The 16304-nt window shown below is 33.6% G+C and overlaps 1 protein-coding gene across 4 annotated transcripts in view; it reads left to right on the top strand.

Annotated features, from left to right (window-relative positions):
• Col11a1 (collagen type XI alpha 1 chain) overlaps positions 1 to 5517 on the top strand; it is a 213862-nt gene extending 208345 nt beyond the window's left edge. For all 4 annotated transcript variants that reach the window (XM_026409165.2, XM_026409163.2, XM_026409166.2 and 1 more), the window contains 4 exons: positions 867 to 979; positions 2336 to 2404; positions 4102 to 4335; positions 5312 to 5517. In XM_026409165.2, the coding sequence (XP_026264950.2) occupies positions 867 to 979; positions 2336 to 2404; positions 4102 to 4335; positions 5312 to 5458 (563 nt within the window). In that variant the 3' untranslated portion in view covers positions 5459 to 5517. The remainder of the gene's footprint in view (positions 1 to 866; positions 980 to 2335; positions 2405 to 4101; positions 4336 to 5311) is intronic.
• The last annotated feature ends 10787 nt before the right edge of the window (positions 5518 to 16304 follow it).

The raw sequence follows: 16304 nt of genomic DNA, 5'->3' as shown, positions 1-16304 counted from the left end.
TGGAGTTTTGAGAGTTCCAGTACTAAGCTAAGCTACCAGAGCTTTTAAAATTATAAGTTCAAAACCGTTGTATTCACATAACTCAAATTCACATTTAAAATTAAGTTTAGAGCATGATGTGATAGGAAGAAAGCAAAGTAATTGTCACAGGTTTATCAATTTTGTCTCCTAATAATTCTTGTTAACAAAAACTATTCTGTCAATTATTCAAAGAATATCTTTGTATTACTCCTAATCTTGACTATCTTTACTCACATAATGCCAAAATATTAATCATGATTATTCACATGACAAAATTTGTTTGACCGCATTGCATTAATGGCATTGATAGCAGGTTACATTTAAATATATAATGCAGTTCTCCTTCTTAGGATCAACATTTACTACAAGAAGTTGTTGTGTAAAATAATGTGAAGGTATGATTTCTGTGGCTAAATAGGTACTCCATTGTTACAGATGAATAAATTAGGTCAAAATGGATTATTACACTCATATTTCTAAAACAAAGTACTATATAGTAGATTTGGGTTCAACTAGATCTGATTCCATTATACATGTAATTTATTACACATGGATTCACAGGATGTTATTATTTGAAGAGGTAACAGATTAATACCTAAAAGTGATTGGTATGACAAGAACAAAAAAAAATTTCAGATATTGTTCCTTTACAGAGAGTTGAGGCAAAAAAGAAAAGGTCACTCCAGCTAATCAAATATATACCCTAATTTGCCTAAAAGCATAAAAGTAACAAGATCTATGAATATTGACTTTCCTTATTTCTCTTTTTAATAAAATTAGATTCTCATGCATTTGATATTATTGTTAATGAACTTGTGTATGACCTGCTTTTTCCTACTTTCTAGGTGAATATTGGATTGATCCTAACCAAGGTTGCTCAGGAGATTCCTTCAAAGTTTATTGTAATTTCACATCTGGCGGTGAGACTTGCCTTTATCCAGACAAAAAATCCGAGGGAGTAAGTACCAATCTGTTTTGGTGGCGAATGTTGACAGTTCCTGCCATGTTTTTGCAATATTGAACTAAACAGGAAAATTATACTGTCATATTTTCATTTATCTGCTTTTCTTACAGGGTAATTAGAGCATTTCATTTGCATAAACATGAATAAGGCACCCAAGTGATTCATAGAGTTAACAAATACTTCTTTCTTTTATTTTTTGCCCAGATGTATTCTTTAGGCACCTGCTTGCTCTCTAAAATTCTATGGTTTTTCCATGACACATCACAGCTGAATCTCAAATTTTAGTACATATATAGTATTCTTCTGCCCAATTATCACATGGTAACACTCACAGCTGCGTATTATACTCAAAATGCAAAATTTTATAAAGAATTTTTCTTTTACATAAAATAAGAGCATTCTGTACACTTACATGTGTTAGATGTTTAATCCCTTCACACACACTCCATACTTTTCACCTAATGGTATCAATATACTTGAGTTATATCTTTAAAGCTACATGCAGATCATTAACTGAATCAGAGATTTTCATTAGCATAAGTGCATTTTCCAAACAATTTCTTTAGAAAATGGCACAGGCTCATAGAGGTAAAGGAACTCCATAAGACAAAGCAAATAATTTTATGTGTGATTGATCTTTTTAGGAGAATATTTAAGTTGGTAACATCAGAATGATATAGTAGGGTCAGGAGACAAAGCAACTTCCATCTTCCAACCCAACTTAACACATGGCAAGGCATAATATATCTCCCCCAGCCCCCAAAATAATCCCTGGCAAAGGAAAATGCTGCCCCTCACACTGATTATTCAGATTTCCTAAGATAAAGCCTTATAAACTCATAATTTACTGATCTTTACTTAATAATAAATGCAGATCTACAAGGGTTTCTTTATATTCCCAGAAGAAATGATTAGTCTTACTTTCTACCAATGACTTTTCTGGCACATCTCACCCTTAGTTACTGGAGAAATGTTTTCAGAATGCTTCCTTTGATACACAGTGCTGTTCCTTTTCTTTTTGGGTTGATGCTGGCTGGCATCTGGAGGATTTCTTTTGTGAGAGATTACCTGAGAGTTCTAATGATGTCCCCTACAGCTCTTAGTCTGCCTTTACCAAATTATCTCTCCCCATTTATTTTTAAACCACTGAGGAGATCATGAAGAAAATGATTCAATATTTATTACATGCAATTCGTAAGATCTATCTCAAATGTGGCTCTTTATCTCATTTTATGTATATTTCAAAAGCTCGTTAGCTTCTTAATCTTACTAAAATTTACCCATGTAGACAATAAAATTATCATTTATAATATTTACCTAACTTTTAATTTTCCTGTTCCTTTACAATAGGTAAGACTTTCATCATGGCCAAAGGAGAAACCAGGAAGTTGGTTTAGTGAATTTAAGAGAGGAAAATTGGTATGTTGTTACCTCAGCATGAAATGGTTTATTTCAACTTCCATAAGCCGAGCTCAAATTATATAGCCCATGTGTTCTCCAATTTGCTCCACCTAGCATCTCTTAGACCACTATGGTATCCTAAAGCAATTTAATTTGTTTTTGTATCAAAATAGATGTAAGTACTAAATTTCAAGTTCAAAACAAAGTCATCATAAAATTAATTTTGCTAAAATTATCAGCAAAAGTATTTAATATCCATTTAATATCTTTGACTATCACAATTTCATTTCCTATTTGCTTGATCCCTAGTTTATTCATTGGTTTTCATTTCATGAAGAACTTATAGCATGTACAATTATTTTTTCTGGATGTTACCTTTGGGAATATAGTGAACAAACCTACCTTTTATTTGTATTGTAAGCCAAATTTACATATTTCCATACAATTACCAGTTTCCCTTAAAAATTTTGTAAAGATATTTTAAGATTGTATGTTAGACTAAATTCATATTAAAAGCTATTTAAAATATGTGTTTAAATTACTTTAATTAGAAGTTAACCAAATTTAAGTGTTTCCCACTTATCCAAATAATTATTCAATCAATTAATATTTTTTTAAAAATGCTATTATTTTTCACTGATGAAAATTTGTACATTTATCATTACTATATAAACATACATATTAATGACTTATAATTTCCTAGTTTAGTATTCAGGTTAGATATTATGTATCCAAGCTACATTCTTATTTGTGTATGAGTGTAAAATATACACAAGTAGAATCCTGTGTGTTTGTTTTGTGAAGTTTTATTTTCCTTAGAGTTCATTGCCAAAGTAAATTTTTCCCCTAAACTCACGAGGCTCCTCAATATCTCTCTGTTAATCAGTAAGGAATAGATAAAGTTTTTATAAGAAGAAAAGTCAGATCAGTGCTTTTGTATTGCCTTCATGTATAAATCACAGTGAATTTGTAATGTTTTTTTATTTTAGGTTTATACATTTCTCTTATGCTAAGTGATCTCCATTATGCCCAACAAAAATTTTGTGAAGATGACATAAGACAAGTCTTAATAATTTACGTTAAAACTATTTTCCTGCTATAAATACAAAATAAGTATTGACTCAACAATTATTAACTCCTATTGTCTCTGCCATTTAAGCTGGATGCTGGTGATAAAAACAGTGAAAAAAAACCATATATATAAAATCTGAGAATGGACTGAAACTCTGCTTTGAAAATTATAAGACCAAAACACCTTGGAAGACTATGGCCCCCCCAAAAAAGTACAGGAGCATGATCAAAGAACAAAAGCAGTTAACCTTTGCATCACACTGAGATTCCTTGGTTTTCATTGTTTCATTATTTTACAATTAAAAAAAAAGATATGAAATATAGTGAAGTATTTCCTCAAAGCAGAATCATTTTTTTTTTCTGGCAGTGTTTACTGATTAGGAAACAATAGACATTGTGATTTTTGTCAAAGATAAGCAGTGGTTAGAGTAAGTGAGTTGGAGATAGTGAGACCTAAGTTCATAAAATCCTGTCTCTGGGTCTTGTAACCCTCAATTCACACTTTTTCTCAGTGGGTTACAAAAGGGCTGTTGATTCATCTACATCCTTCCAGCATCAAAGTTCACTGTCAACAGTGATTTATTTTTTCATAGCATAAAAGAGAAAAAGAGTCTTTATGTGTCTTTTTATTCTTTTATTCCCAGCTTTCATATTTAGATGTTGAAGGCAATACCATTAACATGGTGCAAATGACATTCCTGAAACTTCTCACTGCCTCTGCTCGGCAAAATTTCACCTATAACTGTCATCAGTCGGCTGCCTGGTATGATGTGTCATCAGGAAGTTATGACAAAGCACTTCGGTTCCTGGGATCAAATGATGAGGAGATGTCCTATGATAACAACCCTTACATCAAAGCACTGCATGATGGCTGTGCGGTGAGTGAAATCTCTGCTTGTCTTCTTCAAAGATGAGAGGCAGCCTCTAACAGCCTCACTTTAATTCTAAGCCAGATTTCTCTCAATTGCTGTCAGTTATTAATAAGATTTGATGCTTAACAATGACATATTAAGATACAGAGTTTTCAAAATGTTCACACACAGATATGCACACATGCAGACACTCTGAAATACACAAAGATACATTTTTGAAGACATAACAGAAGGTAATCTTAGATAGGTGCTTTTTAATTGTCACTGTGTTAACAGCAACTTAGGAAACTACTATCATTTTTGTTATCTTTATCTTCTGGAACCAGTGTTCATGCACATGGGAATTCCATATAATAGCAATTTGCCTTGGCTAAGTGTTGATGACTGAAGAGATAGCACAATTGCAAAATAAGAGCGTCCATGCTTTCAACAGAATGAGTGGGGTACAAGTAGAACAAGAAAGAGAACACAAAGCAGGTTATAGATGCAGAAGTCCTGGAAAGCATTCTAAATAGTAGTACATTATTAATATTTATAAAAATTAACATATGGCAGTAGAAATGTTTCAACTTTTGTTATGATTTTATACTGTATTTAACAAGAGAATTTGACAATCTATCTCTTAATTATAACTAAAATAATAAGGATGTATTACTTATATTTTGGGATCTAGTACCAGCATCAATTTTTATATTAAATTTTATTTATCAACTTAATTAGTTTTAAATGTGCAGTATGTTGGATGATCATAGTTGAGTTACTACATTTAAATATTAAGCATTATTGTTAATATTCAAAATTTAAAACTGAATGTGATTCTCCACTCATAATAGCAAAAAGTTATCACATAATTATTGGCAAATTTGGGATTTATTCTCTTCTTTCTTATCTTCTAGCCTCCTATCAGAAGCTTAGGAAAATAACATGTGTTTTAGCAATATTAAATTATCATGTAATTTTTAATTTATGCTTAATTTTACAGTCCAGAAAAGGCTATGAAAAGACTGTAATTGAAATCAACACACCGAAAATCGATCAAGTACCTATCATTGATGTAATGATCAATGACTTTGGTGATCAGAATCAAAAATTTGGATTTGAAGTTGGTCCAGTTTGTTTTCTTGGCTAAGATTAAGATGAAGAACCTATGAAACCAACAGAAAATATACCTTGGTGCCAGCAATTCGTTTCATGCCACATGCAAGTTTTGAATAAGGATGGTATAGAGTACAAATTGCTACTTATACTTGTACCATTTAGGAAATACTGATGCCCTTGAGGGGGCAGAATCATGTGAAAAGAGCTTTGAAAATCATAAAGAAATAAGGTAGTGTGGCTGAGATGGAAACAGGGCTGATTCTTAATTCTCGACCCTCATCTCTCCTTTTCCTATTTGGATTTCTTTGGTGCTGTAGAAAAAAAAAAGACAGAAAAATATGTATTCATAAAAAAATATGGTGCTCATTCCAGTCCATCAAGGATATGCTAAAACAATGTGTTTAATAAATTGTAATTATTTTATGTACAGTTCATACTGTTATCTATATGTCCATTTCCAAAACTTGCACGTGTCTCAGAATCCCATCTGACTCTAATTTTATGACAATTGCGGAACTATGATGGCAATAAATATATGTATTACAAAAAATAAAGTTGCAATTTCTGATGTCTCTATTTCCCTTTCTTTGATTAATAATAAAATGCCTTTGTATATATTGATGTTGAAGAGTTCAATTATTTGATGTCGCTGACAAATTTCTCAGAGGGCAAAACCTGGAAGACTTTTGGGAGCACACTCCAATCAACTCTCTGCTGACAGTAACTTTAATGAATTTCAGCCAAAAATATCATGCATTTGGATGTTTTACTCAATGCTATACCTCAAACTATTTCTTCTCAGAATCCAGGATTTCACAGGATACTTGTATATATGGAATACAAGCAAGTTTATATTTTTGAACAGGGAAATATGTATGAGAAATATTTTAACAAATTGATGCCTCCATCAAGCAAAAAATCTTATGTACATTTTTTTCTCTATCTCATTGTTTTGGTGTGCTTCAAAAAAGCAGGTTTAAAGATGGAAACTAAGCAATTATTTATGAATTTGTGCAATGTTAGATTTTTAATCAGTCAACTTCTTGAATTTGATTCCAAGTTGCATATTATAAAAGTATCAAATATTATTTTACCTGCCCAACTGATACCATTTCTTAACTTTCAAGACATCATCCATCATTTGACCAACTTGATAGCTAAATAATACATTGGTGGACTGTTTTAAGCCATACTTACTCAAGACAATTGGAACATAATTTTCACTAAGGTATTTTCTTTCAGGTAGCTTGAAACAGCAATAAAATTTTAAAAATTACAAACTGAACTTTGTATCTATTTTTAAGTAATATATGTAAGACTTGAAAATAAATGTTTTATTATTTCTTATATGAAGTGTAAAATTAATTGATACCAGATTCCACTGGAACATTTTCAACTGATAATTTATCATGAAAGAACATACCTGTAATATTGAAATTAAAACGTGAACATTTGTCATTCAGAATTTATTTTATTTTTGAAATTAAGTTTGTAAATGTCCTTTCAAGAAGGGAGTTTTGAATCGCATAAATAAACTCAAGTCTTGTCTACCTGGATTGGTCATTCTCTTTTTTAAATAGGTTCCAAATTATTCTGGTTTGTAGAACAGGCTTTTCATTCTCTTTCTTGACCATCCAGATTAGAATAATTTTGCACTTTTGAATAAGCGTATTAACCTTCAGAGACAAGTGATTTAAGTATTGTAAAATACTAAACACTACACAAAATACTTTAATACTACACTCAAGATTGATTGTACTTAAAATTTCAAACTTTTTTTCTTATAATTAAAGCCTCAAAAATGCCTTTTCATTCAGCATTATAAATGCCTCCCAAACATTTAATTTGAAATAGTCTCTAATTCATACATAAATTATTTATTTTTGTAGGAGGAGCCTATATACCAAACACTGAAAGCATAGCAACAATAGATTAACTTGTATCAGAGATGCATTCTTATTTGTCTATTTAAGCAAAAGAGCCTTAAGTTTGGCACCAACAGAGAATGAATAGATAACTGAATGTTTTATGCTTTTCTATTCTTTTTATGTATGGATCTGATCCTCTGCATAACATCAGATTTTCTTTCTCTCCCCTATGATTGATTTAATCTGGACAAAAGAAAGTTCAGTTGAATAGAAAAGCACATTAGATGACATTTTAGTAGTAGCTTAGCCTGCTTAAGTTATTCATGTGAAAAATACAGAGAATAATATTAACCTTACAAGCAGAGGTGGGTTATGGACCTGACTCATATAAAATTTGGTATAAATTTAAGAAAAATATTAAAAATAAAAAATATAGACATGAACGAACCAATATTACAACAAACTATAATCTTTTAAAAATGAGCGATAACAAACAATATTGGGAAAACAACATTATTAGCTTTCTGATCTACTGATGTGGTAATTGTATCTTATATTTTTGGCTGCAATCTCTTTGCCTCTTCACAGGAGAATTTTATAATTTAATTTCTAAAATAAGTTTGTCTAACATGTTAGACCAAAATAATTTTTATTAGTAATAGCTTTGCAATATTTTAGTTTCACATCTTGTTATTGGGAAGTGTTATAAAAGATCATTTCAAGATTTATGTAAAGCTCTTTCTTTCATATATGCACTATAAATCTCATGAAAGTTAACCAGACCAGATTCTGATTCTATACATTTTAAAGTTTGTCTTGCCTCTGCTGACAATTAAACTCATCTTTTGTATACCAAAACGTATGCAAGCCATGGCACAAATTTTGCCTTCATATCATTTTGGTTATCATGATATGTGACTATTACTCTAGAAAATTATTCCTACACTAGGATTGCAGGCATTGCTTATACATAAAATTAACTGCAAGCCAAATTATTATACCCCACATATTACATGAACCTCAAATAAACAAATTCCTTTTTGAATTACCTCCTCACTATTTCCTTCCACACTATCCAATGTAAGGCAGGTTAGCAAAGAGAAGTTGGGGTAAAGAGGCAATGTTCTTAATCGATCATGGTCAAAGTATTTGACATTGGCAAATGTTAACAATTATATGTTCATTTGAGCATATTTTTAGGAGGCTTTTCAATGTCTTAAATGGTGCTCAAGCATGAGAATTATACTGAAGCTTGGGTTTTATTGATTTCATATTAATCTGCATGCTGGATAATTGCAAAACATATGAGTTAATTAAAGGCCTTGTTCTTATAACAGAGAAATAGTGGCTGCTACTGCTCTAGATTTCTTACAGCTACTATTATCACCACAGTATAAGATCCTTTCTAAGATGTAGCTAATAACACAAGTGCTGCCCACTTCACAGAACTATTATAATGATCTAATGTTTGTAAAGTAAAACCTATACAAATTGCATGAACACAGAGGCCCAAATTTTCACACCCTCATATACAATTTTTATAAAGAATTAACAAATAATACACAGGGCACAAGTCTTTTTACATCCAGGAAAACCAAATTCATCAGACATAGTTTCTCTGTGTGTGTGTGTGTGTGTGTGTGTGTGTACTAGAACTTGTTTTGCTCTTAGAAGGATGAGTATAAGGATGTCTCAATTTTTATATTTTCCTATTCCCATCTCCCTGTATTGGCTGCATGATTAACCAATGTCCAGTGTGGCTGCAGCCCAGAGATCCATAGATTGCAGGAAGATTTACAATAAAATATTTTGCAGAAAGATAGCCTGCATGCCGCATTCCCAAGTTCAGCAATCAGTACCTAGCAACCCCTGCAGGATTCTCACTTATTTTCATTCAAGTAAATCCATCAGTCAAATATTTATAAGGAGATTGGTTAGGGGGGAAAAAAAGGAGGAGAAAACAGTTACGGACCCATGGTTAACTCTGCCCTTCAAAAACCAAAAATTGAAGTTGTTTCAGAAATATTTCACATTCCTAAAACTGGGACTTATTTTACAATAACCTTATAATGGCATTTCTGCCTAAAAACTATTTATATGAAGTTATGTAGAAACACGGATCCCTACTTTACAGCACCTCTCTATATCTATAAAGAAATAAAGACGTAGTTCTTCCTTTCCATAATGCAGAAAAGATTTGACTTTTATCAAACTAACAAGCATATCCTGTGTCATAGTGGCAGGTCTTATTTCAGTGCCAACCTAAGGCCTAAGATGAGTCAATTAGCATGTCAATTACACTACCTTATGAGGGTCTTGTTGTGAATAAAATGCTTGATTGCCATTTGTTGGCTCACAAAAGAGAATGGTTATTTTGGTTTCAAAAGAAAATTCATATGAAACGTCAGAAATGTCTTTTATCAACCCTATGTGGGATATCCACACTTTAAATTTAATGGAGCAATCGAGTTCACTAAGAATTTTATTTGCAGGTCCCTCAGGTTAGCATGGGGCAAGGTATATATAACGAATTCTGAACAAGTTTTGGTATCTCATCTATTGTAGGATAATAAAATATGTTTGTAAAACATTTAATAAATATTCCCTTAGTAGTTCACATTCTGTAAGGTAAAATTTATTTTTAAAATCTGCACTGTAGATTTATGGAACTTTTAAGTTTCTTATCTGTTAGGGTACAGACGGATGAGGATAGTGGGGACCAGGTTAAGAGAATAATTGAATAAAATCAGCCCCACTGTGCTGACTCCCACATGCTTTCTTTTTTAAGAAGCAATTTACCTGCAGTCCTGCCTGGCCTAAGTGGACAGGGTATATCAGATTTCTCAGCAAACTACCTTCTATCTGAAGAAGAAATAGAGCCCCAAAATAACAAAGTTGATGAGTGGAAACCAAGTTAACCTGAAGAGGAAGACTTTTTTGTAACCAGATCCTGAAACTCTGGTAGATAAGAATAGCTCCTTCTAACCATAAAATCTATAAAAATGTATGGTTAAGAATCCAGTTGGAACTAATAAACATGAGCCAAGGTGACCTAGAGTTGCCATAACAGTTGGGGCTTTAAAGACTGGTGTCATCTTTCTGGCAGTCAAAAGTTAAGAGGTAGACCTAGGGGGGACTCTCTAGAAGTTTCTCTCGGATCCCAATAAAAGTGGAGTACAGGTAGGCACAGTAGCACATACCTGTAATCCCAGTGGCTCAGGAGGCTGTGGCAGGAGGCTCACAAGTTCAAAGCCAGCCTAAGCAAAAAGCAAGACACTAAGCAACCCAGTGAAACCCTGTCTTTAAATAAAATACAAAATAGGGCTGGGGATTGGCTCAGTGGTTGAGTGCCCTAAGTTCAATCCCCAATACCAAACAAAAACAAAAACTGGAGTGCAGGAGAGGCATACTGTCCTGAAAGTTCCCATGCTCTTCCTTGAAAATGTCCTATTTCCCATTTCCTATCCCTTCCATAAACTCATTCATGTTGCTCTGAGCCACATGTCTGAAACCTTTCTGACCTGATCTCAAGAATCAGGATTTGAAGCAGGCTCTCCACATTGTCTTGGTTTCTAGGAAAAGCATCTATAAAAATCTACTTAGAAAGAAACTGAGGGAATTTGTTAGATAATACTATCTAGTTATCTTCACATTACCCTAGATGCTTTTATATCACTATTGAAAGAAATAATAGGAAGAAAATAGTAACAGAATTTTTTTAAAAACCCTTAAAAGTCTTCGTTATTTAAGTGAAAGTGGAAAAGTGATATAAATAGCTTTTTTTTTTTTTGGTTAAATAATTGAAAGCCTTTTTTAACTAAAATTTAAAGTAAATATTTTTCTCAAGACATAGTCATGGAACATCAATACCAGAAAACATGAGGGTATTTATTCATTAATAAATCAATAGTCAAGTATAGGATGTAGCCCCACTATAAGTACAGGGTTCATTAAAAAATAAAGAAAGAAAACCAGCCAACTTAACAAAAGAATTTTGATATCAGTTTTCTACCCTATATCCTTTTTTGCATCTAATAGAAAAGACAAATCCATCATATCTTAAAAAAAAAAATAGTATTAAGTTTCTGATGAAAGATTCAAGGACCCGAAAGACCAGCATGAAAAGCTGGTATGAAGGTGTACTCCCAGAAGAAGCTGGTCAGCCTCAATATTTGTAGAGATTGGATATGTGTGGAGAAGGAAAGCCCCTTTACATAAGAAATCTATGAGAGAATTCCAGAAGCATACATAATTTGACATGAAGAGGGCAAGAAGTCTGATGTTTTGTCATGCAGTGGAGAAAATAGCATCCTTTGTGGCTAAGGTTTAGGTTTAGGTTAAAAGGATTGAAATTTAAACAAGGGAGCCTGGGTATATGCATAAGATAACAATCAGTGTTGGTGTCTGAGAAGTGCAAAGTCCCAATGGAGTTAAATTGACAGATTATCCATAATAGGTACTCTATGGTGAGTGGATCTGAGAGATGAGCAGCTAAAGAAGACCAAGACGGAGTGCCAAGGAGTGGCTGCAGAAAGTCAAGTGGACAGCAATACAGATTTGGACTGTAGTAATAATAACTGTATGATTTAGCATGAAGGAACGAGCTTAAATCGATTTAGGAGGAAAAAAATGACTATTTTTTTATTGCTTAAAAATATTCCAGAGTCATTCACTGGATATATCTTACAATAAGTTATAGTATCCTAGCCTTAAAAAAATAACCATATCAATATGGAAAATAAACCATATCTTTACTCAACTCTGAAGAGTCTAAAAGAGTGTCAGTGAAATATATTAAATTGATTCAACTCAGTTGGCTTTGTGTCTCAAGTTTTTTCTCATATAGTATTTCAGCGTTACACACTAAAAGAACTTGCCATTGCTAAAATAATGTAGGTTTCTAGTATTATGAACAAATGCCTGTCCCACATGTAAATAAAATTTTGTGTATATTATCAACCATGGAAGAGATTCAATAAATTATAGTTATATATTCTTGCCCCTTGATGCTGAATTTTCATAAGTAAAAATAGGCACATAAAATAATTAGATGGGAAGTCTTAGGAATAATTTGCTCAATGGATATGAAAAACATTATCTAGGTAGAGAAAGATGAGAGCAATGGATCTACTCAATAAACATTATAATACACAAATGAAGAAATTATATCTGCGACTCTGTTGCCTGCCCTTCCAGTCAATCTTATAAGTAGATAGTAACTGCCTCTATTTTCTTAACCACTGTTTACTCTTCAAGTATAATGAATTCAACTGCTATATTTTGAAAATATTCAACATTACAGGCAATAGTATTTTCACTAATCTAAAGTGCATTTTCTTGTAGCTAATGACTCATGGTGTCAAGATCAGCTCCCCTTCCTGAGTTCCTTTTTTATTGGCACCACCATCCACAGCATTGCCAGGGCAAAAGATAGATGGAGTTATTACCGATTGCTTGCTATTCTTTAAAATTAGTAATCCATTTTTTTTCTAGGCTGTTTCTTAAACATCCTTCACACCTGTTCCTTCCCCTCATCTGCATTACCACTGACCAAGTTTATATAGGAATATTTTTCACCATATAGTTATAAAAACTTTCACTTCCTTTCCACTCAAATCTATTTCTCATCTTGAGAAGACTTTACTATTTAAAATGTAGGTGTGGGGCTGGGGATGTGGCTCTCGTGGTAGCGAGCTGGCCTGGCATGCGTGCGGCCCGGGTTCGATCCTCAGCACCACATACAAACAAAGATGTTGTGTCCTCCAAAAACTAAAAAATAAATATTAAAATTCTCTTTCTCTCTCTCTCTCTCTCTCTCTCTCTCTCTCTCTCTCCACCCCCCATCTCTCACTCTCTCTTTAAAAAATAAAATAAAAAAAATAAAATGTAGGTGTAAGCTATTTGTGGCCATGTATAAATTTCCTCAATGACTTCCCATCACCTGCAAAGTTTTCTGTTCTAAAATTTTAACAAGGCACATTGCACAAAACTGGAATAACATTTTGCAAATTCAGATTGTGATGTGCCCTGATATGTACTATTCCATTTGGTGGTATTGTGTTTTATTTCAGAAAATATTAGTTATATTCACTGAAGGAACCCCCAAGACAGTGTAACCCATGGAGGAGGAGGAGGAAGAAGGCAAAAACCTTGATCCTTCCCCAATAAATCCTTTCCTAGTGATAAGACAATCCCTGGGAAGGAGGCATGAAACGTTAATCCTTTTCCAGTAGATTCTTTCCCAGTGACAATGAAGCCACTGAAAAACCAGCCTCTATCTCAGAGCAAAGCCTGTCTAAGGAAGGGACATGGCCTTTGTCCTTGGAAAAACCCACAGAGCACTCCTAAGCACATTCCCACCCTGCTAAGTTGTTTATCTACAAATAACAGGAGAGATCTGCTGCCCCAGGTGTCCCTGACTCAGTCAGGCTAGGTGGGGATCCATAGCAGCCCCCTAGCAGCCACCAATCAGCATGAGACAGGGAAAATACCTGGGATGCCAGATGACCCTCCCAGTTTATGGTGGTTGATAACATGTTGGGAAACCATGTAGTTCAGCACGTACACCCCTCTTGGCTTAAACCAATCAGTTCAAATGAATACCACTTTTGTACTGACCAATCACCCCTACCCAACTTGTTTCCGCCAGTGAATGTGCTAATCATGTTTTAGAGTTGTTATTTGATTTTCCCGCGGTGTGTGATGATTTGCTATGATGTATGTGAAGTCCCTGCCCTCTCCAAAAAATGTATAAAATTGCTGCAAACCCTGGGCTCGGGGCCTCTCAACATCACCAGTTGCTGTGTGTGTGTGTGCAGAGGACCCAGCTAGCTCGCAATAAACACCTCTTTGCTGCTTACATCGATCTTGGGTCTCTGGTGGTCTTTGGGGGTCCCGAATTTGAGCATAACACCACACGTTAACTCTATCCCAGTGAGAATAAGATGAGCCCCTGAGGAAAAAGATCCACTGAACTCTGGACCCTCCATCTTTTCCCCATAAAAACAAGTTTCAAATTTTTACCACCTTTTTCCTGAATGCTCCAACTGACATGCCCTGTTGAAGTCTCCAATGATCAAGTCACCTTGCAGTGTAACTTGTAAAAACCCAAACTTCTCTTGTAACTGGTGGGCATTATTAACCCAGAAAGTGGGTAAGCCTGACTGATCCACTCTGTAGCTGAATAAATGGCATCACTCTGACTTATGAGTTCTGCTCTGTCTCCGTCATTTACCCTCATTAAAGTAAGAAATTATTTACTTTGAAAACATTGGCCAATGGAATAAATTGTAAAGAAAAGTTCTTTAGTGTGCTTTAATTTTTCTTTCTTTTTTCTTTCTTTTTTTTTTTTTTTTGGTACTCAAACATGAATTAGTTCCCAGTGAATAGCAAATCCCTGCCTGATTAATATGAGCATAGGAAGACCTAGGTAACTGAGCTTTTTCTTAGTGTTTCACTCTGATCTCATAAGTCTAAGTACACTGACATTGAACAAGTTAAATTGTGTGGCACTTCTGAATATATAGAGATTTTTTTTTTTCAAAAGGGTATGTTCAGTTCAGTGGTCTAACCAAAATCAATTATTAAAAAATGAAAATGATCTTATTGTTTACAGTGAGGGAATTGGCTTTTTAGAAAAGATATAGTTAAGTATATCTGTAGATTGAATGATATTGAAAAAGTCAAGTTTAGGAAGTTCAATAATGTGGGATTTCATTTCTAATGTACTTCTGAGTGGAAAAAAAATCTAAAAGTCTAAAAAGTATCCTCTCATAGGTGATTTTTGCATATGCTTATGAGAAATGTTACTTCCCCTCTTTTTTAAAGCTTTTTGATCATCTCTTGTCTTTGGGAACAAGTTGCACAAACACTCTACTCTTGTCATGGAAATTAGTTCTTTGCATGTAAAATTCTCATTTGTAACAAAAAGGAAGAGATGAATCATCAAATAAACAAAAAGTTAAAAACAGAAAAAATTCAAGCTAATTCTAGTTAGCTTCATTCAAATAAAGCATCTGGAGGCAGACTCAGAGGTGGTCCTCTAATATACCATGGCAGTTAGTATACAAGACTTCCCAGTCAGAATCCTTCACAATGATGCAAATCCTTGTTGAAATCACATGCATTGTTATTGAAATCATTACGATTCCTCAGGGCTGCAAATGGTCCCTAAGTAACACATCTGTTTAACAAAAAGAATGCTGATATTAAGATGCAAGGATCTTTGGAGAATCACAAGAACCAAGGAACCAAAGGAGATTTTTTTTTTTTTTAAAGCACTATATACTGTATACATCCCTCCTCACTCACTAATTTCTACCTAAAATTAATCTTCTGTTTTATTAAATGCTTGGTCTGAAAAGAGCACTTTATGAGCAAAATATAATTTTCTAAAGAAATTTGGTGCTAAATGCTAAATATATTCACATATCCATGTACATATAGATGAAAGAAAATTGCCTAATTAGCAATAGAGATCTTTTAAAAAATAAGTTATGATTGCCATTTTTTATTCTTAACATGACCGTTAAACTACCCAGTATTAAAAAGTTTAACTTAATTTCTTGTTATTCATATCCATTGAAGTTAATTGTGCAATGTATGTGTATCACATATTTATATATTTATATATCCATATAGATTTATATATCTCTGAGATATTTATTGATGCCTTCATAGTCTTAATATATTTGGATGGGTTTGAAAAACCAGCCTCTATCTCAGAGCAAAGCCTGTCCAAGGAAGGGACATGGCCTTTGTCCTTGGAAAAACCCACAGAGCACTCCTAAGCACATTCCCACCCTGCTAAGTTGTTTATCTACAAATAACAGGAGAGATCTGCTGCCCCAGGTGTCCCTGACTCAGTCAGGCTAGGTGGGGATCCATAGCAGCCCCCTAGCAGCCACCAATCAGCATGAGAAAGGGAAATACCTGGGATGCCAGATAACCCTCCCAGTAGTTTATGGTGGTTGATAACATGTTGGGAAACCATGTAGTTCAGCACGTACA

This window comes from Urocitellus parryii, chromosome 11, assembly GCF_045843805.1.
Source record: "Urocitellus parryii isolate mUroPar1 chromosome 11, mUroPar1.hap1, whole genome shotgun sequence".
NCBI classification, from domain to species: Eukaryota; Metazoa; Chordata; class Mammalia; order Rodentia; family Sciuridae; genus Urocitellus; species Urocitellus parryii.
The sequence above is the reverse complement of the archived record's forward strand: the minus strand, read 5'-3'. Positions and strand labels throughout refer to the sequence as shown.